At 33.0% G+C, this 23,801-nt stretch overlaps 1 protein-coding gene across 4 annotated transcripts in view; it reads left to right on the forward strand.

The window, feature by feature from the left end:
* LOC130444607 (zinc finger protein 208-like) overlaps positions 1 to 23,801 on the forward strand; it is a 184,022-nt gene that overhangs the window by 92,528 nt on the left and 67,693 nt on the right. For all 4 annotated transcript variants that reach the window (XM_056779837.1, XM_056779839.1, XM_056779836.1 and 1 more), the window contains exon 2: positions 9,247 to 10,157. In XM_056779837.1, the coding sequence (XP_056635815.1) occupies positions 9,267 to 10,157 (891 nt within the window). In that variant the 5' untranslated portion in view covers positions 9,247 to 9,266. The remainder of the gene's footprint in view (positions 1 to 9,246; positions 10,158 to 23,801) is intronic.

Below are 23,801 nucleotides of genomic sequence, written 5' to 3' on the forward strand. Positions count from 1 at the left end.
AATAGACTAAAAAGTCATCAATGTGATAAAAAAAAAATAAAATTGCGTTAAAGAAATAATGAAATATCAAAAAAATATGAATTCAATTGGGTCGGAATCTAGTATATGAAACAGAAAATTTTTAGAAATGGTTCACAATCATAAAAACGAAAAATCTATGATGAATGATAAATAAGACCTAAATGTAAGGACTTTATTCCTATTCTTATTAGAACATTTTCTATTTTGATAATATTCTTATTTTGATGTTCGTGATGTAGGTAATCTATTTATTGATAAATATAAATACGCAAATTGTCAGTGTCAATATCATATTTTGAAAAGACTTAAAAAAAGTCGAAACGGCAAATTTTAAAACAGAAGAGACCTAAAATTAAGTACATTTAGATGCATCAATATATCAAAAGGTCCAAGAAATAAATAAGATATAATGGCATAAATTATTTGCACCCGAGGGTGGTATATTAACATGCAATCCGTCATCAAGAGCAATCGATACTTTTTTCGTAATTGTTACTTACGCCATGTAAATGTCAAAATACGGAGGAGAAAAAAATGTATACGATTCGATTGACGCGTGCAGTTTAAACGCTAAAATCTAATCAAACCTCCCCCCTGAAAAAATTTTACTGATTACTGATTTATACAGTTAACCTTAAATAGTCATTGAATTATAGAAGTGACAAAATTTTTGTATATTTTTTTATACGGAGTCAATTAATTCTAGTGTTTTTTCTTGTAAGCAATATTGTTAACAATGAAAATATTATTATTGAAAAAATTAATGATAAAAACTTAATTATAATGGATTTGAATACTAAATACTCATTTAATAGTGTCGCCGTGGTACAGGGTCACTGTCATTAGTCGTGTAATATTAACTGGTAATACATGTTTCTTGGTAAATAGAAAGAACCTTTGAACGCAATTCTTACCTTACAAACATGAAGATTTAACAATTATTAATTGTCGAAATAAAAATTGTTATCAATTTGTCTCAATATACCATAACATTATCGACATCGTTTGTTCTTGTGCATTAATAATTCTAAAATAAAAAAAGGGGTCAAGGAAATGGCCGGGGGCCAAGAGTCAATCATTGGAATTAACATACAATTGTTGATCCGAATAAGCAGTAGAACTGAAATTTGTCGATTATATTCATAGTCTTGATACAAAATAATGTTTATTACTAACATTGTTACTTTACAGATGTTGTGTGAATAATGTCAAATGCCCTTGTTTATTAACAAAATTTGACGTACGTACTCAGTAAGAGGTTTCTATAATAAAATTAAAATATCATCTTGTTTGATTGTGTTGACTAATCGTTCAAGAAAAGACTATAACTTCTATAAATCTACTATAACTTAAAATGGAAGAACGTCACAACAAAACGGAATAGAGTCAAATAAATTCAGGTCGCTTTCTCTGTGTACATTCACCAAATTTCGGAATAATTCAGAACATTATTGCCATAAAATTACTGTGGGGTGCTTTCTATGATATTTTTGTAATCAATAGATCTGAATTTGGTTCCCAGTCTGGGGATTTTATTCAGTGAGTCTCTTGTGCAGGTGACTGAAATATAAATGTCGTACAGGCCTCTAGATTAACTTAACTGGTGAAGTTTCTACCGCGATCTGGGTACGATTCTTCTTCCCAGTCATTCGAATCCTTTTTCAGTAAGTAGTTCTTCCTCTTTTATTTTCCATTACTCTATTTATATAAATTTTTAAGGAAATAGATTTTTGTCAAACTTTCTCGTCGTTTCACTTATTCAGTGACTTATATAGGTAGTGCGGTTGTATGAGCTCTTAGCATAGAAGAAAAGGTCGTAAATAAAAATTTGAGATGATTTTTTTATATATTATTCCTTTATTAGCACGAATTTTTCAGACGTTTGTCTAAAACTTCTATGCCATTATAAATATATGTTGGTAAACCACCACGTAAATTTGAACGTCGCTGTTAAATCTTTTGCTCATTAATCAGGCCTTTAGATTTGAAAACAAAACGCGAGACCAGATCAAGGCTATATGGTGTACACTAGTCTTGGAAAGCGATGCAGTGTAGACCGAAAAAATTGTCATGAAGCAAGCATACACCACTGCTGTTTTTACAGCGTCTTTTTTCGATCATTTTTTTACCAAACGGCCTTAGTAAGTCAACGTAAAATGTCACGTCCACGGCAGTATTTACTTTTTAAATTGATTCAAAAAGATCTCAGTCGCAAAATGTTGTAGCTGTCACTTTTTTGGTGCTTCTCGTGACCTTTGCCTTTTTTAGCACAGATTCTACTTTCAGATGCTGTTTTTCACTGCGCTGAGAGTTGAAAGCATCTATATTGCGCTCATTTTTGTCATATTGTAGGATCCTTAGAACATTTGCTTTGGAAATTTTTTTTGTCACTAGACCTTCTGCACATGGGCCATCTTTTAATGATTTTTGTCCCCTATGAAATTACTAAAACCAATTTTTAATAATTTGTTAAAATTGATAAACACAAGTCAACGTAAACAGCTTCCATTCTGCTTCTGATTTGTGTTGGAGGCAATCGATCTTCAGTCAAAAATTGTATAACAACGCGAAATCCAATTCAAGACGTTTATCAAAATGACTGATTGGTCCTTCGAACTCGACTGTAATAAAATGGACGAAACTGTGTGTAAAACTTAATGAGACTTGTCACTGACGCGTGCATTTAGATTTTTGCGAACACACTCCATTTACTAGATTATTTTGGAGGTACATAAGTATTAATTTTGGGGCTACTACTACTACTACCAAATTAATCGGGATCGACATATTTTTTCATTTTGTCTAGGTTATGTTTGCTGCTGGTGATGTTCCGAATCGCCCCAAACCGATTATACATCCTCAGGGAGTATGCAAAATTGACCTGGAAGGTCATCTATTTAAGGTCAAGAACTCATGAATCGAACTACTTATTCCTTCACATGTAATTTTATTGGCTTTATTTTTGTTCGATTGGCCTTTTGTCAACATCAGACAGCCAAGATCTGTGTTTGCTTTAAGAGTGTGCCGTGAGGTACGTCTGAAGACCAGCTTCATGCCCTTTAAGAGTACTATTCTGTGACTACAAAGCGTGGTGCATAGGACAACGAAAGAATTTTTTTTTCCTGGAAGAAAAAAAGGCAAGCTTAGAAACTGAATCATATGAAAATTAAAATACTTTCTACAATTGTTGTAAGCTAAGCAATGCATCTTAAAGTCGAATTTAAACGCTTACTTTCTACTTAAAGTCTTAAGTCATTTCGTGTTAGATATTTGACTAAAGGAGGAGGAAACAATTGTCTCCAAAAAGTCGGTTCCTCGTTGATAAAACGATCTTCCTATCTGATCATTTTTTAATGATCATAATTTAGAAAGAATATTGCATTCAGACACACTATTCTATGAAATAATCTTTTTTCTGATACCTCTGAAAGTAGGACTTCAGTTGGGGATCCCAAGGCTGTTCAAATTGCCTGCTACTGTAGGCAAACTATTTAACTTTCTCCATGTCTCCGTGTCCAAATTATTCCCATTCTGTAAAGATGTACTTTTTTTAATAAATACATAAAAAAAACTTTATCTTCTAGACGGCTACACAAAAAATATTTTATAGCTAATGAAACCCATAATTAATAGCGGAACATAAAATCTGAAACAACTGAGTATCTATAGACATTATTCTTGAATGGTTATCCATATTGCGTGATTGAGACCATCGATCGGTGATATAATCTTTATATTATTCATCAATAAAGAATATAAGATTATTATAATAAGTACTTTATTGAATCCCATTTTCTTTTTGTCCTATATTTACATTTCATGATCTGTATTGAATTATTAAACTAGACAATGGACACTCCATTTCCCCAAACAATTCCAAACATTAATATGCGATTTATCGAATAATTGTTCAATTTTTGAAAATATATATATTTAAATTACAAGAATCTACTCACAGTTTAGAAAGTCGATGTCACAATAGAAGGGGGTCAATGGTCAAACATAATATGGTAGATATCTCATGAATATTCTAGAATCTTTTAGTATTTCACTTTGTTACAATATTCAAATTTGTTTTATACGCTTTTCATAAGTTTATTCATAAATCCATCGATTCAATTGATAAAATTTTATAAGCGTACTTACAAAGGTTGATGACACCTTTGCTCTTCCTCTGAAGTTTTCGCCAAGATTACATACTCCACAATCCGTATTCCGAATATGGGATACATGTGAAACGGTCTAAGAAAACATGTTTTTTAGTGGTGATAATAAAACTTGAGATTTTTCAAAACAATGAGTTTATTTCTAACAAAAATGACGTGACTTAATTTTTGTTTCACCTTGATTCTCATAATCACGATGGAAATTAATAATTTTTTTGTTGTCTACTGTTATCATTATTAGTGTTTAAATTTAATGGTTGAGACTATTTTAAGTTTACACTATATCTGCGAAAAATCTCGATATTTGTCAATAAGACGGTCCTGCACACAACTGCGCTCCGATAAATAATTCAAGTTTGTAATAATTTGCCGCTGGATGTTATAAAAGACAAGAAATGTTCGATCCATTTTTTTCAGACTAGACCTTTGTGTACCAACCTACTGAAAGCACATCGATTTTATGCAATAGCTGGAATATAAATTCTTCTTTTCCTTATAAGTAGAACGGAAAAAAGAATTTGTAAACTTTCGATGGAAGTTGTAGGTGAATCGATAGATTTTAACAATGTCTAATTCAGGATGTACGCTGGAATACCAAAACGCTTTATTCCAAAGAGCAGAACGAGTTATAACAGCGTAGGAAACTTTAGAAATATTACATAATGGTGGACAAACTTATTTTCTCTAAAACAAGAAAGCTGTATGTAGATTCAGGAATTTCATACAACACAAAGAATAGCGTGAAAAAAGTTGGGTACGCAGTTATCTTCCATACGAGGATGGTTCAAGAAGTACATGGTCTGAACTACAGCTGGCGGCAATTGCTTGAAAAATACCACTGTATTAGAAAGTACACAATCTATGCAGCATATTTTTGAAGTTTGGAGAGTTTGTCAGCCATAAATAGTGAACGTCTTTAATGAATTTACAATTTAATATTGAGTAGCAGAGTTTAAACGTGGCCGTACGACCTGCGAAGACCAGCATCGCAGTGGTCGATCAAATGAGGTGACGACTCCAGAAATGTTGAGGAAAATCCACAAAGTGGTACTAGATGATCGTCGACTGAGAGTGCGCGAACTTGCAGACATACTAGGTATGTACAAAAGTGCGGAGCATCGCATATCAACTGAGAATTTGGACACGAGAAAGCTGTGTGCAAGTTGGGTGCCGCGTTTGCTCACGATAGAACAAAAACAGAATCGTCAAGATGTTTCCGTCGAGTGCTTGGCAATGTTTCAGAATAGATGGATGAAACCTGGTTCTATTAGTTCACATGAGAAACAAAATAACAATCAAAACAATGGTCTGAAAAGAGAGAAACGGCTCCAAAGAAGGCAAAGACTGTTCCATCTGCAGATAAGGGCATGGCGTGGGATTTTTAGGATGCGCGTGGGATAATTCTCATTGACTATCTTGAAGAAGGATAAAACTATCAACTGTCGAGTATTATGTGAACTTTTTGCAACGTTTCAGCGAAGATATCGAGCAAAATGGCCGCATTGGGTTAATAAGAAAGTGTTGTTTCATCAGCTTACACATCCGTTATTGTAATGACCAAAATTACTGAAATAAAGTTTGAATTGCTACCTCATACACTCTGTTCGCCAGATTTAGTCTCTTCGGATTATTTTTTGTTCTCAGACTTGAAAAAATGACTCGTTGGTCAAAGATTTTTTTAGGAGCTCGACGATTCTTATTATGAAAATGGTATCGAACTTATTGAACATCGCTGGGAAAGGTGTATAAATATAAATTGAGTTTAATAATAATATATACATTTTTTTTCCATAATTTTTGTGTGTTCTTTGTTGGGCCAAGTACATATTTTTATTCCAGAAAAATTTCTTACTTTAATTCAACTTTACTTTCACACAATTTTACATGGTTTTCTATTGAAAAAAATTACGTAATATTTATTAAAAACCCCCTCTCCCCCAAGTGAGATTTGGAAAGATTCAACTTGACCCCCTCACCCTCTTGAATACCTCACGTAATTTATGGACGCTTCTTTAAATTATACAGAGTAATTTTCTTAGTAATTTCGATTCAAGAAGAGCCATATGTGTTTAAATACCCTATATCAGGAAATATACAGTGTGTTGCATTATACTTGTAAAAAAACGGTTGTTTGTTTTTTCACACAAGCATATGAAAATCGTCATATTTTCGCTACCTGAAATATTTGTTAATAACTTTTTATTTCATCATACCATTTCTCAATAGCTTGTTTAACTCTCTATACACAGTTATATGCAGTTATACTGGCAAATATTGGAGAGCTTTAAGTTTTTTTGTACGTAAATAATTGTTTCTAAGTCTCCTTTTTTCCGCAGATTGTTATTTTTCATATTAATAAAACTATTTATCCTGATACATCGTTATATGTCAGTGAAATGTACCTATTTTCTACAAACTAATTATTAATATTAAAAATATTTTATATTGACTAATATCTAAAACATACCGAAAGCATTAACTACGGATCTTTACTCGAGTGGCTCATCATCATATTGAGCAATATTCTAAAATATCTTATCATTGTTTATAACATTTTCTTTCGAGTGACCAAGAAACGTGTTTTGATGAAAATTTTTGTAAGACGAATCATTTGTTATATTTTCAGGAAATGATCAATACATTAAATATTTTTTACATTCTTTTCTTCTGTATATGTTAGATATTTATATTGAACGCACTATTTACTACTACCAAAACATTCACTGTTACACTGTCCGACGCGCGTTTCAATAACCAAGCTATCGTCTTCAGAGACTGTAGGTAAACAGTGTAATTGTGAGTATTGGTTTAGTGGTATTCTTTTTTAATTTTGCTTCGTTGTTTAATCGTAAGTAAATCCGCAATTTTGGGGATATTTTTTGCAAAAATACGAGGATGTATTGATATCTAGTTAGCCTAGACCAGTTCCATGCATAAACAAAATATTGCGTTACCATAGAAACGAACAATAACTTATTAGAAGTGTCAGTGTAAAGTTTGACGTCAAAAAAGTAAACCAGAGTTACGCAATAAATTAAAAGAAATTGTGAAAACCGAAAAATTGGAGTATCGAGCCATCATCAAGTACCTGTATTTAAAAGGGTTAAGAGGTCGTAAACAGATTTACGAAGATATGCTTAATATCCTTGGTGATCAATGTCCTTCGTATGCAACCGTAAAAAATTGGACTGCAAGCTTCAAAAGAGATTGAAGATGATGACCGAACGGGAAGACCAGTTTCTGTGACATGATTTTATCAGACCGTCGAATTGGGCTAAAACGGATCTGCCTAATGCGTTCATCATATAGTTCACGTCAATTTGGACATGAGAAAAATTGCTGCAAAATGGATCCCCAAATGTTTGAATGTTAACCAAAAGCGTGTAAGGGTAGAAGCTCTCGATTTGTGCTCGATTTGAAAACGATGAAGACTTCTTAAACCGAATTGTTACTATGGATAAGACTTGGGTACATTTCTACTAACTAAAAACAAAGCAACATTGGGTAGAATGGAGGAGACACTCTGGTTCTCCAAGACCTAAGAAATTTCGGGTCCAAAAATCTGCTGGAAAAGTTCTTGCTCCAGTTTTTTGGGATTGCCATGGAGTAATCATGATTGATTTTTTGGATAAGGGTAGAACAATAACTGGAGATTACTATTCGACATCACCGACCCCTCTACGGCAAAAAAATTTATTAATTAGGGTTTGAATTACTAGAACACCCCCCTTATTCACCAGATTTGGCTCCGTCCGACTATCATCTCTTTTTTCAACTGAAAAAATTTTTAAAGGTCGTAAATTTTCTTCCAACAAGGAGATAATAAAAGCTGTGGATGTCTGGTTTGCAGAGCAAGAAGAGAAGAAACAATTTTTTTAAAGGTCTAGAGACGTATCCAATGTATCCAATTAAGAGGAGAATATGTTGAGTAATAAAATATTTTGACATTGAATTTTTGTTTGGTTCTATAGCAGGCTAACAATTTTTCAATATATTCCCGTACATAGTTTTGATTGATATTTTTACATGTAACACTTAAGATTAAGAATTTTCATTTTGAACGTGCTCAATTTTCCAAATGATGAGCTTTCCTGCTTGATTCGTGCGGCTGCTACACTCCTAAGTGATGTTGAGAGGTCCTGCAGTAAAAGTTCGTAAGCTATTGGTGCTTTTCAATCCTATACCAAACAGTTATTTCTTCTTCTCTTCTGTTAACAAAAGTTGCAAATTACTAAACAAATATATTTCAATAAAAAAAAGTTTTTCTTGCGCATCCTTCATATTCTTCCTCGCAGTAGTAATTTCACAATTAGATATTTTTGAGGACAAGAAATGTTGTATGGAGGAAGATGAGAATTGATATTCCTCTTGTTCAAATTTTTAATTATAATAGTGAAGCACAAGAAACCAAAAATTTTTCATGAACAACAAGAATTATGAGTCAATTTTGACACTTCTTACATTCTTTTCTTTACTTTGCTTCGTTGTTTGTTCGTGATTGAATCCGCAATCTCCCGCCACTGTTTTATTTTGAATTTTGAAGTATTGCAATACCATAAATCTTTTTCAAACTCAAAACATTTACTCAAAATGGAAGTATTTTTAGTGTTTTATTGTGATTTTAAAAGTTCACTCTTGTCAGAATAAATTATTAAAATAATCACTTGGAGCTTTATATTGAGTTTACGACATTTAACACTTAAATACGAGGTTATCTCGAGAGCCCCGATCTCCTCAAAATAGGCGTTTAGGTATGTGATAACATCCTCGTCTCTCCTGTGAATAAAACTCCAAGGAAACTTGATACAGTCGTTAATTAATTATAAAGGTTAAAACTTTTATGTGAATTTAATTTATTTAATTGACTTATTGAAAGAAAAAAATCGTTCAAATTTAATTTTTATTTGAGTTTATAACGCATAGAAAATGTTTCTATTTCCTTATCTTTTTGAGTTGGTGAAAATTATTGATAAAAATGCTTTAATTTTTTCTTTGATGAAATAGATATATTTGATATTGAAGAATTATTTCTTTTATTATAAAACGTTATTTGTTGCAGCTCGCCGTGGTACAATTAGTATGTCAGTGCCTTCGATGGTACATCGATCAGGGGGTTCGCTGATAGTGCGCAGCATAGTAAGCGGAGACGCTCTCTACAATCGTGACGACGTAGAAAACATCCTCGACGACGGAGACGACGTCGAAGCCGACGACTCAACACCGGGAAATCACGAAGATTCCCCCGACGCCGGCGGCGAACATCTCAACAAAGAATTGCCTGATTGTAAAGTGAAAAGAAACTATTTGTGCGTCGGCTGTGACTTTTTCACTCAAAATCCGCGCGTATATCTCTATCATTTACGCGACGTTCATAATGAAAAAGTAAAAATTTACGAGTGCCCGAATTGTTTGTACGCCTCTAAGCATTTCCAGAAATTGCTACGTCACACGAAGATGGTGCACGATGATGCCCCCTCTAAAAAAATCTCCAGCGAAGGACCCGCGGAAGAGGAGCCGCATGCGGCTGTGTTTAAGTGTTCGGTGTGCACGTTTACCGGAAAAACTCCCGCGATGCTCGCCAAACACGAGCGTGAAGAACATATCAAAACGAAATTTTTCCGTTGCTCGAAATGCACTTATGTAACCCACATCAAAGCGCGTTACACGAAACACGTCAAGTACCATTCCATGCCGATGATTAAGTGCGAGATGTGCGATTTCAGAACGCCGTACAAATGGAACCTGGACAGGCATTGCAAGAACCACAACGGACACGGTGCCTTCAAGTGTTCGGCGTGCAATTTTACAGCCGATATCAAACAGAGTTTGACAGTGCACGAGATGAATCACCACGTGCCGCCCGTGGGTCAAGCGGCGGGCTTAGGAGTTGGGAGACGGCGCAATAAAGTCGGTGCCAGCGATACTACCCTCGCCGAAGAAATCGGACAAGAACGGCAAGCGCAAACTCAGGTGAGTCCATAATTTAATCATTTTCGACGCGACGTTGTACGCTTGAAATATTTTTTTATAAATTCCAATATAAAGTATAAATATATATTTTTATAACGAGATTCTATTTTTAACAAACTGAAATTTCATAAACAACTTTTGAAAGAAGATTTTTGCGTCTTAGTCAACTTCTTAAAACATTTGTCGCGTGACAAACTGAAAAGTAACGTCATCTCCTAAATAAAGTTTTCTTCGCGTATTTTGTATCAGTTCTAAGGACTCGTCTATATATATAATTCGTAATAGAATAAGTGAGGTTAGAAATTTCTAATCTTCTTATATATATATTGAATTAACCGCGGTACATGAACTGATATTATTTTTGGAAAAATACTTGAAAACAATGAGCGAATAAAAATATTATTTTAAAGAAGCTAACCGTCGTTTCCAATTTTCTGTTTATTAAATTTTTGGCATGTATTTAGTTTCTTGGCAGCTTTTCTTAAACGTTTCATTTGCGGTGACTGGAACAAGAATCTAAAGCTTAAAAAATAATAAAAGCATTATTCTACTCGCAAATCGAAAATTTTGAGTCATAACTGAGGAAACTCAAATATTTAAAGCGCATATTCCACATATTATATGAATTTTTTCAAATATTTACTTATATTTTTACCAATTAACATATTGTTCGTAATTGAACAAATTTTGAAAGATGCAAAGCTCTGGCAGGCGTTTCAAAACTTAACGGTTTTATAAATCTCTTATTCCGAAGCAATTACTTTTATTGTAGTTCTTAAGAAACTAATATTAAAGCAATATCAAACAGAGAGAGAAATGCTTTATTGTCAAAAAATTGTTATAATTTGTAGACAAAAGCTTGTAAAAACTAAAAAACAAACAAAAAATAAATAAATAAATAAAGATACAAATAAAATAAAATTTCAATATACAGAATAAAACCACAATGGTTAATAAGTAGTAGTAATAGGTAATAATCAGTAAATAATAGTAATAAATAAGTCCGGAATTAATTATCATTATTAGAACAGAAGTCGTTTACAGAGTAGAAGGCACTTTCCAGTAAATATTGCGAAATGTGAGAAAAGATGATATCGATTTGATTTCAATTGGCAAGTGATTGTGCATTTTTTTGCATTGTAAAATATTGAGCTCCCCCTAACTAATTCTGAACGTAGAGCAAATAGGTAAAGGTCGTGTTCAGCGTTCCCAAGTGGATAGCCTTAAGCAAATGGATTCAAAGATGAATAAGGAAGGAAAAGTCAGAATTTTTAATCTTTTAAAGAAGTCCCTACAGCTAGCCCTGCCATGTAGTACGAGTAAATATCTAACAGCTCTCTTTTGTAGTTTAAATATTCGCTCAAATTGAGTCACACCACACGTATCCCAGAAGGGAAGGGCATATCGGAGATGCGACTCAATAAGTGCATAATAAACTGTTAAGTTCAGTTCTTTGGAAACTGATCTCAGCGCAAAACAGGAGGAACTTAATTTTTTAGATGAGGAGACAATATGTAACTCCCATTTCAAGGAATTGTCCACAATAAGCGCTAATTCTTAGTAAAATGTCTTAAAGTTAGTTTAGCGTCAGTACTGATTAAGCTATAAGAAGACCGACGCGTGAAAACTTTTCCTTATATTACTAAATTAAGTAAGATAAAATCTGGGAACGTGTCACAACCCACATTAACGCAATGTTTCCAACCAATGTTCAAAAATCTAAACGTACAAGACATATTAAACCGAAACCCATGATGACACCAAGTATTTCAAAGCTGCGTAATGAAAACTTCAATGTACCAGTTGAATCAACACTACCGTAAAAATACCTTACTTCCTTATAGTCGGAGGTAATTGAGAAAATACATAGTATATAAAAATTCAGTACAGGACAAACGTTGCGTCGGTATTCTACAGATTTCTTCGAGCTGGCGGTTGAACATTCGCAACTGCTATCTAGCGGCTAACTTTCGAGATACATTTACGTCGTTGTTCCTTCGAAAATAATATGTGTTTACAAGTAGTTTTCTACAATAAAGTTAAATTCTAAAAAAAATATATTTGTGTCTTTGTTTCGCCGGAACGGCGATTGTATTAACGAAACCATTAATTATAATTACCGACGATATTTTTCCAAAATCTTAACTCATTGCTGCTAAAGTGTTGAAATAAAAAAATCACTGACATTGGCCACATTTGCACGAGAGACTTTCAACATTTTCTCTTCCTGCACCTGTTCCTGGAGGTCATTTTGTCAGATGCAGCACCGTACATGAAAAGAACTATGAAAAATTTGGAAATCTTACACCCCAACTTCAAACATGTAACGTGTCTTGTCCATACTTTAAATAGAGTTGTTGAAGAATGTAATTTAATTGCGGATAAGAAAAATATTTTAAAGCCCCTATAAGTGTTCAATTCTATGGAACAAAATTACCGAAAACTCCTCTTCCAAAACGGGGTATTTGTTTGGAAGCCGCTTTTTTTTATTTCAGAATTGTCTGACGAATCTAACCAAATTCCTTACTCATTCGTAAACCGACAACTTTCGTTTATAGAAACCAATTAAAGCTTTGTTTCTAGATCAATTAATTGATGTATGAGAATTTTGTTGCATATTTATAACATTTTTGTTCATGTTTTGACTGAATGACTTGCATGATTTATGCGCATTTTTTGGGTTTTCTATTTGCATATTTTGGTTACAACATTAAAAATATATGGTGTCCCCTGACCAAGGTCGATATTTGAAACCAAAAAATAATATCATTGGGAAAGGTAGAAAAGATAACCAAAATGGAATGAAAAATAATTTACGGTCGAGCTGAGAGCGGTAAGTCGAAGTGAGCGAGTTTTTAAGGCTGAAAAAATGCTTTATCTTGCAAAACTGCAAGTCCCGTGGAAAAAGTTGTAGGCAAAAAAAAGGGGCAGCGCATAATTGGGCCGAACTGCTAGGATACTAGAGGAGAGAATAATAATAATAAAGTCTATTAATCGGGCAATACTTAAACCAAAATTATCTGTTATTTATTGAACTAAAATTAAACGTCCTATCCATATGAACTGTTTCCAGCAAAGTTAGAAAACTCCATAGCACCAAATTTTAGTGGACACAAAACCTTTTGTTTTTTCAATAAAAGAGTGAAATATTGGCCAGATATCAAATGTTGAGAGATAATTGAAGAAAAACAGCTCAAGTAAATTAACATAAAGTGAGGTTAGCTTTAAACAAAATGGGGAGGTTGTCTGTTTAGACTTTTAAATTGTATCGGATTTTTTGAGTCTTCGCGAGTTTTTCTGATAGAAGCGTTCATAAATTATCTATCTAATCGTATCGAAATGTTGATATAGGAAAAAATTGGGGTTACGTGATTTGCGACTAAAGCCAATGTTTCATGGGATTGCGGTAATTATCATATTTAATTGCCGCAAGGGTCCAATTATATGTTTGTTATTAATTTGAAACTACCTGCTCCTCTTGGCCCAACTGTACGAAACATAAAAGAAGATCTACAACTTTTCGATTCACACCAAACATTGACTCTTTTGAAATAATACCTTTTGCTTCAATTCCGTAAACCTATATAGGACTTTACGATGAGCCCAGTATAAGTACAGATTTGGGCTAAGTATGTACAACTCTGACCCTAGCTTAGAAGCCGTTATTGACCCAGTCTTGATGGGACTCTGGGATGATAACAATGCCCCTCGCGTGGTTTACAAGCTTGAACCAGGCCTGGTTGCTTGTAAAAATAGATTTTTTTTATATTGTTAATAAAATATAGTTTTATAGTATCACTAAGAACTGACTATAGGATGGCAAAGGTCGGGTTACCCAGGTTAGGGCCATTATTGGTTGGCCAAGGCCGGGTTTTTCAGCTTTGGCCCAAGCAAGCTCCGTCGTTCAAGTCTGGGGGCTCCTAGAAAGGGGATTGTCTTGGCTCCAATATCGATAGTTTTGGGAGACGAAACATCACTTTTGGTAGAAGTACTAGATGTAGAAGAAAAAATTATTATGAAAATTTCTGTCTTCTAAAATTAGCTTCCCTAAAGACAAGCCTTGCTACGTTATCTTCTTATGAAATGTGATAAATAAAATTTAACTTTTACCTATCTTTGTAATTTCTAAGTGATATTTTGAAATTTGCATCTAAAGCTCTTGCATCAGTTTCATAATGAAATTTTATATCTTATAATGAATACTTCCTGTTGTTGTAATAAATTTCTTGATTAAATGCCAATTAGCACATTTGCTAATCGTACACTTTGGATACATTTACCTGAAAAAATCAATGACCTTGTGTATCGATTTTTTGACAATTAAATAAAGGTTTCTTGTAATGTTAACATTATATTTAAAAACAGAAAAGTTTAATAAAGATCATTCCAACAGATTAATATTGTCATGATAGTCTTTATTATAAACCATTAGTCTTTGATTTGTGAGATAATGGGAAAATTTTAGTTGACCGATGACTTAAAAGTTTGGCATAACTATTAGTTGAATTTGACATAATATGAAAGGCACTTTACTATAGAGAAAAAAAAGTTTTGTGATAATTTCCAAATGCTTAATTGATCAATACTATCTTTAACGAAATATGGTTGAACTTTTTTTATCTTTAACAAGAGCTGTTCCACTCATCCGGAGACATATTAAAGATACACAAGAGCGAAACTATTTTTCTAAATCATTCGATTTGTACGGAAAATTTAATAGAAATAAGTTAGATAGTAACCCGTCTACGCCTTGGCGATTCTATCTTTGAAAAATTCATTCTTAACCCGAAATATCTTGAGTGATCGCCCACGTAATGACGAAAGCGAAAGAATCTCGCAAAATAGGTGGGCATATAAATATATCTCTTGGATAACTTTTACCTATTGAGAAATGTATATTCCATTTCGTGCTGTTACCGTTTCATTTCAAAATATATTTTGCTTAAAATCTGGGTTCGGATAGCCGATAAATGTTTGTTGTTTATATATCTACTTTTAAAAATGTTAGTATTAATATAGACATCTTCAATCAGTTAAACTTTTAGTATTGAGGTTGAATACTTTTAGTTTATAGATAATAATTGTTATTTCTAGCCAGTAATTGTACATAATTATACAAGTGAGAAAAATTGTATATTTCTCCCGAGCGTACATTGTACTTTGGGGTTTCAGTATTTAATAATTGTATTATATGGGCGGAATTGTAATATTTCAAGTCATTAGTTGTTACTTTATAGTAGTAAATTTATCACATTCCCCTGTAACGACTATAGCTGAAGCTGCCCGATATCAAAATCAAAAGTGCCCTCCTAAGATGTTTTCAACCATATATTTATAGCAATTTTTCAATGATTATTAAGTACTATAGCGTTATAGTTCTTACAATATCAATTGCAGATTATAAAAACTAGATAAAAACCCTTGTCGACAATTTTGTTTGATCTATCATAGGTGTAGATATCTCATTTTATAAATACTTTTAAAATTATGTATATCTAATGCGAGAAAGTATTCATTAAAAGGCAATCGAATCATTATAAATTGGACGGCATTATACGCCCCATAATTTAGGTAGATGCTCCTACTTGGAATTTGAAAAAAAAATAATTGTTATACCTCGTTAACTTGCTACAACTGAATATTAAATTATAAAACATAAGTAGCCAAGTAAAATGTACCTGCCTGTAAGGGAGTTTAGTTTAAACAGGGTACAAGACGTGAACCGAGCCCTTTTTGTACCCTATTCGTTTTTTTCTGGTAAACAAAATTTCAAACCAAAAGCCACGAAGGAAAATAATTTTTTTGCAAATAAAACAAAAGAAAAAAACATTTCAAGACCAAAGTATCTTTATAAATAATTCTTTAGAATCGTCTGAAGTAGAGTCATTATTTGATTGAATTATGAAGGGTTCAGAAGAGGGTAATACCACATACTCATCTTGTCTTTTGATAACATGGTCAACACAGTTTTTCCAAAGCTCATGGCGGTCTGCTGCTTTCGAAGAAATTGTGTATATACGTCTTTGGCCAATAGAAATGCATTTATGTTTACGATTCGATGTTTTCATTGGTAAATAATGGAGATGATGAGTCCACGTGGACTCACGATTTGTAGAATTTTATACGGCGAGTAAACATTATTTTTCATTTCTTAATTTTGTATAAGACGCCACCAGCTTTTTAACGAACTACGTTAAAAATTAATAAAAAAGGTGGAAAAACTGGAAATACCTTATGAATTAATAATGAAAATGATCAAACTAAAACTATCCCTGGACACGATTATCCATATTAATATTTATTGTTGTGAAAAATATAAAAAGTTTTAGCAACAAATAAATTTATTGAAAAAAATACTTAATTCGCACTAACTGCATATTCCAAAGAGCACAACGAATAAAAAGCAGTTATAAATTGAAAACGAATCATATATATCATATATTATATATTAAAGATAAGACTGGGATTTATCTATGGAAATTCTGGATAACCCTCAACTGGATTCCCAGATGTTCGAGTTGTATTTTTTGTTACTTGTGATGGTTTAAACTCCAACCTGCCGCAAAACTTTCGATAAAAAGATAAAACGAGGAAGGAAACGGGAATATAGATGGAAATTACTGAAGAAGGAACGAGTAGAAAGAAAAGATTTGAATAAAAAGTACTTTAACATATACAAAAACTGAATTTATATGGAAACTATCATATAAAATTTGCTTAAAGCAAAGTTATAACCGGACGTTTTGTGAGCGCGATAAATAAAGCAAAGAAAAACTTAATAGCGAATTAAAAGAAAAATATCACTACAAATTTACTAAAATTTACTTTCTTCTAAACTTGAGATGGGTAGAGGAAGATTTCGAATAAATTCCGAGGTTTTATAGAATTTCTCGAATATTTAAAATGTAACAATGCTCCAGTACAAAGGCACGGATTTTATTAAATAACGGAGTTTTTGGAACTACAATAAATTGAAAATAAAACCATTTTATTTTATATAATCTTCTGTTTATCTACATACTGTTAAATTATTCAAATTTCCTATAAATTTTATGATACATTTTTGACAATTCTAGAAATTTTCCTGTTCTATTAAATTAAAGTTTAGACCCAATAGGTGGGGCTATAGTCCCATTAGCCCTCTTCATAGATCCGTCACTGCTTTTATATATTATTTGTCTTAATTTTGTCAAATAATATCATTATCTGTGAATACCTGGTATAAATTCGTAGATTTTTTATTTTATTTTTGCATTAATTATCCACCGTTAAAAAAAGAATAAAAAACAAACTTCCAACTTTCGTGTTCTAAATTTTAAAACATCTCTGTTTTTCCTTAACATTTGATCTTGTTTTTGGAGCAATGCCTAATTTACAAATACTGGCCTTCCCACGTACCTACAGACTTCAATTTATTTTTCTAAAACGCTTCCTCTAAACAATGAACCTAAGAAAAATTGTCTGCTGTCGGGTATCTATTTCGCTAATTTAAGAATAGCATGACGCCTTTGGGTTCTTTAATATATTGTACAGTTCAAAATTTTATTATAGTTACATTTAGATTTTAGTTTATAAACTTAAGTTCAATAACACAGCCACCTCTCGTAAGAACTAGGTCGAAAACAATTTTTAATTATGCACGATTATTTTCAGTAGTAATAACTATCGCTATAAGCAATAGGCTTGAAAAAGTTGTTATAAAATTTTTGAGCATCAAGTTCGAGGGTTATTAGAGAATTTTTTGCTAATTATTGGGAAAATACGGAGCAAAAACAATTTATTTGAAGACGCAATTAACAAAAGATCAATTAGATCCAGACGTATTAGTTTCTATAACTGTCGAAGATGTATTTCCAATACGTATGCTGTTGTTAATTTGATTATGATGTCAATATTCAAGTAGGGTTTTATTGAGTGGGCATTGATGTGCCCCGAAATTTTTATAAGCTCTTGCTTTTGTACATCACTTTTGGCCAATCGACTAACCGCTGTCGCTCTTTTGGAGTGGTTAGAATTTTTTTTCTTGGTATACAAGCCAATCGTTCGGCAGACGAATTTGTCCAATTTTAAATCCAACTAGTCCAGACCCGTGCTGCTCCGCAGCATCCAACAATGGATAATTATAGCTTCGTCATAAAATCAATCAATACTTATGTTATCAAAGGTATACAAAAAGTATCGGGGCACGGTCAAAAAATCAACCATCATTTCTACATTGTTCATAATACAATAGACTATGTAATTTCACAATACTTCCTTCCAAACAACATTGGCTGTGCGTCGACCCTTTGGTTTAATCTCTACCTTGACATTTTTGAATGATTTCCCACGTGATAGGGCTACATACAACTCTGTAGCTATATTAGAACCTGAGATATAGATCTTTGAATGTAGAAAAATTGCCAAAAACTTACAAAAATCCATAACTCCACATTGAATGTCCGCGCCTAGCTCCTCTCCAACTCAACCGATTTAAGTATACAAAAACTCAAAAGAAAGAAGGCGTTTCAGCGAGTGTTCTTAAACCAAAACGAAGTCTCTATCTTGAATAGAACCTGATATATTGAGGATAGATCGTGTGTATGTGAAAAACTCCCATAAGTAATGTACAGTGGGAAATCGCATTTGAGTATAACTTGAGAATGGTGAAAATTAGATGAAATCCGATGGTTGATGGCTGATCTGTGCATCAATACCTTTCATTGAAAAAAAAAAATTAAGCAAATCGGTTGAGTAGAACGCCTGAACGGACTCTGAATGGAGAGAATGTTTTTAATATATAAGATGGGTATATTATCATACCATTGGTCATTTTTCGAATACAATAGATCCTTTTAGTCGCAATGTACACGATACCCCAAAATCCATACAGTGATCATTTTCGGATTGCTAGTGATGAAATAATCTGTTGATTTTAATATTTGGGCCACTTTTTGATATCAAGCTTTTAAATAATAATGCTGCCGTTGTTTTATATTAAAAATTTGGTTTCGGTACACATTCTTTAACCACTTTGGTAAGTCTTGCTGAATACAAGGTTACTTCAACTCGATTTGTTACAGAACCTTTTTTTCCATTCTATACAAAAAAAGTCTCTCAAGCAAGCAACAGCTTCCCCACCTCGCCAAGCTAATTCTACCGCGTCTATGTGATGGAATTAATATTGCAGCCCTTCAGGGGTGGTTTTATATTATAAATTTATCATTTCTACGGAACTTAATACTGTCGAATTTTGTTTCCTTTTGTATGGATATGATTGCAGTTTTCGTCGTATAGAATCACGGACACTTTGTTGAAATACAACAATAGTAACTTTCATTTCTTTATTATATTTTTCTAGTAACAGCTTGCTAGGTTTTAACATTAGTTTCTTTAAACTACCATCTTTTTTTCTCATGTTCACAGTTCAATTATTTAATAACAACACCAAGTCTTCCGGCATCCGATTTCCATTTAATTCATACTTTCTACCATTGCGAAAACTCATAAATGCTTTCCACACACATTTTTCAATAATTTCATCAATATTTTCGTCAACATTACAACCAGATCGTGAAATTTTCAAATATTAAATATTTGAAACGTCAAAATAAATAAATCAAAATAAATTTTTAAGCGGGATAAGGGACATTTTTTATATAGGAAGGTTTGTTGGAGTTGGCCCTGATATAGGAGCTGCTCCTCTGCAGAGCTGGAGTTCTGAAATGGCCAGAAAAAGACGAAAAGAGTAGTCTAAGTAAAAAACGGTTCCCTTTAGTTTAGGTTTTTTTTGTATATCTATTTTTTTTTTAAATTGTCTATTTATTTTTAATTTAAATGGGGGACGGGCGGGTACAGCTGCGGCTGCATTATTCCCTATGGTTGACAATTTGGCTGGTGAACCTGTAGCACATAACCAGGTCTTACAATAAACGGTAAAGACATAGATCGGGGAGAAACGTACACATATCTCGGAATCACAGTAAACGCGAAATAGGACCAGGTATAAGAAATAAGATCACGGATAGAAAGACCTCGAGATGCATTTAACATGAAGATACTATATACCAGCAAAGATATTTCTTTCCAATTAAAATTAAGACTAGTCAGATGCTACATATTTTCTCTTTTTTTTTTTCTATGATGTAGAAGCTTGGACTACAATCGACGCTCCGTTGTAGTTGATTGTCCAAGGCAAAGTGGATAGTACGAGGAGACCGGAGAGTAGACAGTAATCATGATTTCACAACCTACTCCAGTAATTTGGAGTTTCATCTGTTGATCTGTTTAGAAACGCAATAAACCAGATAAGAATAACTTTGTTAATAGCCGCAACGGATAAGGCAGTGAAAGAAGAGATAGAGAAATGCTTTATTGTCAAAAAATTGTTACAATTTGTAGACAAAAGCTTGTAAAAAAATTTCAATATACAGAAGAAAATCACAATGAGTAACAAAATTATACGTAGAAGTAATAAGTAATTAGTATATACATCCAAAGTAAAATTAAACCAGTATGCAGCATACCCGGAATTGAATATTATTATTAGAATAGAAGCCGTTTAAAGAGTTTAAATTGGCAAGTGATTGTGCATTTTTTTGCATTGTAAAATATTGAGCCCTTAATTAATTCTGAACGTGGAATAGGAACGGATTCAAAGATGAATAAGGCAGGAAGAGTCAGAATTTTGAATCTTTTAAAGAAATGCCGGCAATAAGCCCTCTAGTTTAGAGTAAAGTACAGACTGTACAGTCGATGTTGTCTGGATAATATGATGACATGCCAGAGTCTATAGTATTAGATCTTAGTTATTCTGGTTCTGGTGCCGTTACATGCAGGACCATACCAAAAGAATAAAAAATTGACTGAAGACATTCTTGACCAGCACACACACTGGAATAATCAATATTGAGATCGCCGCAAAGAATTAGTTTGCTTTTTAGAGATAAGGACACCAATAAGATCAATATTTTGTGACAGAAAGTATGCAGAAGAAGCCTAAAGTTTACAAGTCTCATGTAGGTTATACAAAACTTTCTTTGTAAGCGCATTTTAATGAAAAAATTATCTTCTTATGTTTTTATTTTTATTTTTTCTCAATTCACACCTCTGGATTTCTATTACATCAAGGTAATTTATTCTAATTTTAAACAGTCTTTAGACAGTCAGTATTAAATCGTATTGTGAATACTGTTTAATGTTGCGTCCCACAGATTCAAATCGGCTTATATTTTGTTGTTCTTTGGATATGTTAATACTTTAACAAAATATATGAACAATCTAAAAAATGTGCAAACCACATGATAGAACAATGGTATAATCCTTATTTTTAGAATTTACATAAGAATATTGTGGGATTTGAGAAGCAGACATCGGGGTATTAATGTAGAACATATGTTCAAAGATAATTCAGGAAATAACGTTTATCGCAAAGTCATTCATAATCGTTACCAGTTTTACATTATATTTGTCAACATTCTTATTAGCCAGGTCAAATTAACCCAAAAAATAGGACTATCCTTGCTTACTGGTAAATTCATAAGCACGTAAAGGATACCATTATAATGGTAAGTCCCTATGGATCCCGTGTGTGTTAAAATTTTCATTCAAGGTGAAAAGTTTGTAAATTGGGATTTTTGGATATTCTTGCCAAACGATTAGCTTTGTGATAAAAATAGCTCAGACGAAAACTGTAGATCAAGTAAATAATTTCTTATACCTTTTCCACTAAGATTTATCATTTCTGAGAAAAAGTCATTCAAAAGTTAGCTGGAGTTGTATTCTCTATCAAATGCAAACATTTCCACGCCATGTAACAGGTAGTTTACGTGGCGTGTTTTTCGCAAAAGGCATACTTCATGATCGATTTTATTTTAGTTGTAAATCAAATCTTATTGAACTTCTTGATTATTTCTTCCATAATTATGTTTTTCCTCTATATCCTCTAGCTGGAGCTGTATTCTCCATAAAAAGCACACTTTCCCACGCCATGTTAGAGGTAGTTTCCGAGGCGTGTTTTTCGTGTTTTTCCCAGAAGGCATACTTCATGATCGGTTTTAGTGGTAAATCAGATTTTATTGAACCTCTTCCCGATTTTTTCTCCCATAATTATGTTTTTCCTCTATATCCTCTAGCTGGAGCTGTATTCTCCATAAACAGCACACTTTTCTCCCCATGTTAGAAGTAGTTTACGAGGCTGGTTTGTCGCAAAAGGCATACTTCATGATCGATTTTATTTTAGTTGTAAATCAAATCTTATTGAACTTCTTGATTATTTCTTCCATAATTATATTTTTCCTCTATATCCTCTAGCTGGAGCTGTATTCTCCATAAAAAGCACACTTTTCCACGCCATGTTAGAGGTAGTTTCCGAGGCGTGTTTTTCGTGTTTTTCCAGAAGGCATACTTCATGATCGGTTTTAGTGGTAAATCAGATTTTATTGAACCTCTTCCTCATTTTTTCTTCCATAATTATGTTTTTCCTCTATATCCTCTAGCTGGAGCTGTATTCTCCATAAAAAGCACACTTTTCTCCCCATGTTAGAAGTAGTTTCCGAGGCGTGTTTTTCGTGTTTTTCCAGAAGGCATATTTCATGATCGGTTTTAGTGGTAAATCAGATTTTATTGAACCTCTTCCTTATTTTTTCTTCTATAATTATGTTTTTCCTCTATATCCTCTAGCTGGAGCTGTATTCTCCATAAAAAGCACACTTTCCCACGCCATGTTAGAGGTAGTTTCTAGGCGTGTTTTTCGTGTTTTTCCCAGAAGGCATACTTCATGATCGGTTTTAGTGGTAAATCAGATTTTATTGAACATCTTCCTCATTTTTTCTTTCATAATTATGTTTTTCCTCTATATCCTCTAGCTGGAGCTGTATTCTCCATAAAAAGCACACTTTTCTCCCCATGTTAGAAGTAGTTTCCGAGGCGTGTTTTTCGTGTTTTTCCAGAAGGCATACTTCATGATCGGTTTTAGTGGTAAATCAGATTTTATTGAACCTCTTCCCGATTTTTTCTCCCATAATTATGTTTTTCCTCTATATCCTCTAGCTGGAGCTGTATTCTCCATAAAAGGCACACTTTTCTACGCCATGTTAGAGGTAGTTTCCGAGGCGTGTTTTTCGTGTTTTTCCCAGAAGGCATACTTCATGATCGGTTTTAGTGGTAAATCAGATTTTATTGAACATCTTCCTCATTTTTTCTTTCATAATTATGTTTTTCCTCTATATCCTCTAGCTGGAGCTGTATTCTCCATAAAAAGCACACTTTTCTCCCCATGTTAGAAGTAGTTTCCGAGGCGTGTTTTTCGTGTTTTTCCAGAAGGCATACTTCATGATCGGTTTTAGTGGTAAATCAGATTTTATTGAACCTCTTCCTCATTTTTTCTTCCATGATTATGTTTTTCCTCTATATCCTCTAGCTGGAGCTGTATTCTCCATAAAAGGCACACTTTTCAACGCCATGTTAGAGGTAGTTTACGAGGCTTGTTTTTCGCAAAAGGCATACTTCATGATCGATTTTATTTTAGTTGTAAATCAAATCTTATTGAACTTCTTCTTCATTTTTTCTTCCATAATTATGTTTTTCCTCTATATCCTCGAACAGATGTAAATTATTGTAGCATCATATGTTTGATTGTTGAAGTTGGTATCTTCTTCTGTTTAA

The sequence above is a fragment of the Diorhabda sublineata genome, chromosome 5, assembly GCF_026230105.1.
Source record: "Diorhabda sublineata isolate icDioSubl1.1 chromosome 5, icDioSubl1.1, whole genome shotgun sequence".
NCBI lineage: Eukaryota > Metazoa > Arthropoda > Insecta > Coleoptera > Chrysomelidae > Diorhabda > Diorhabda sublineata.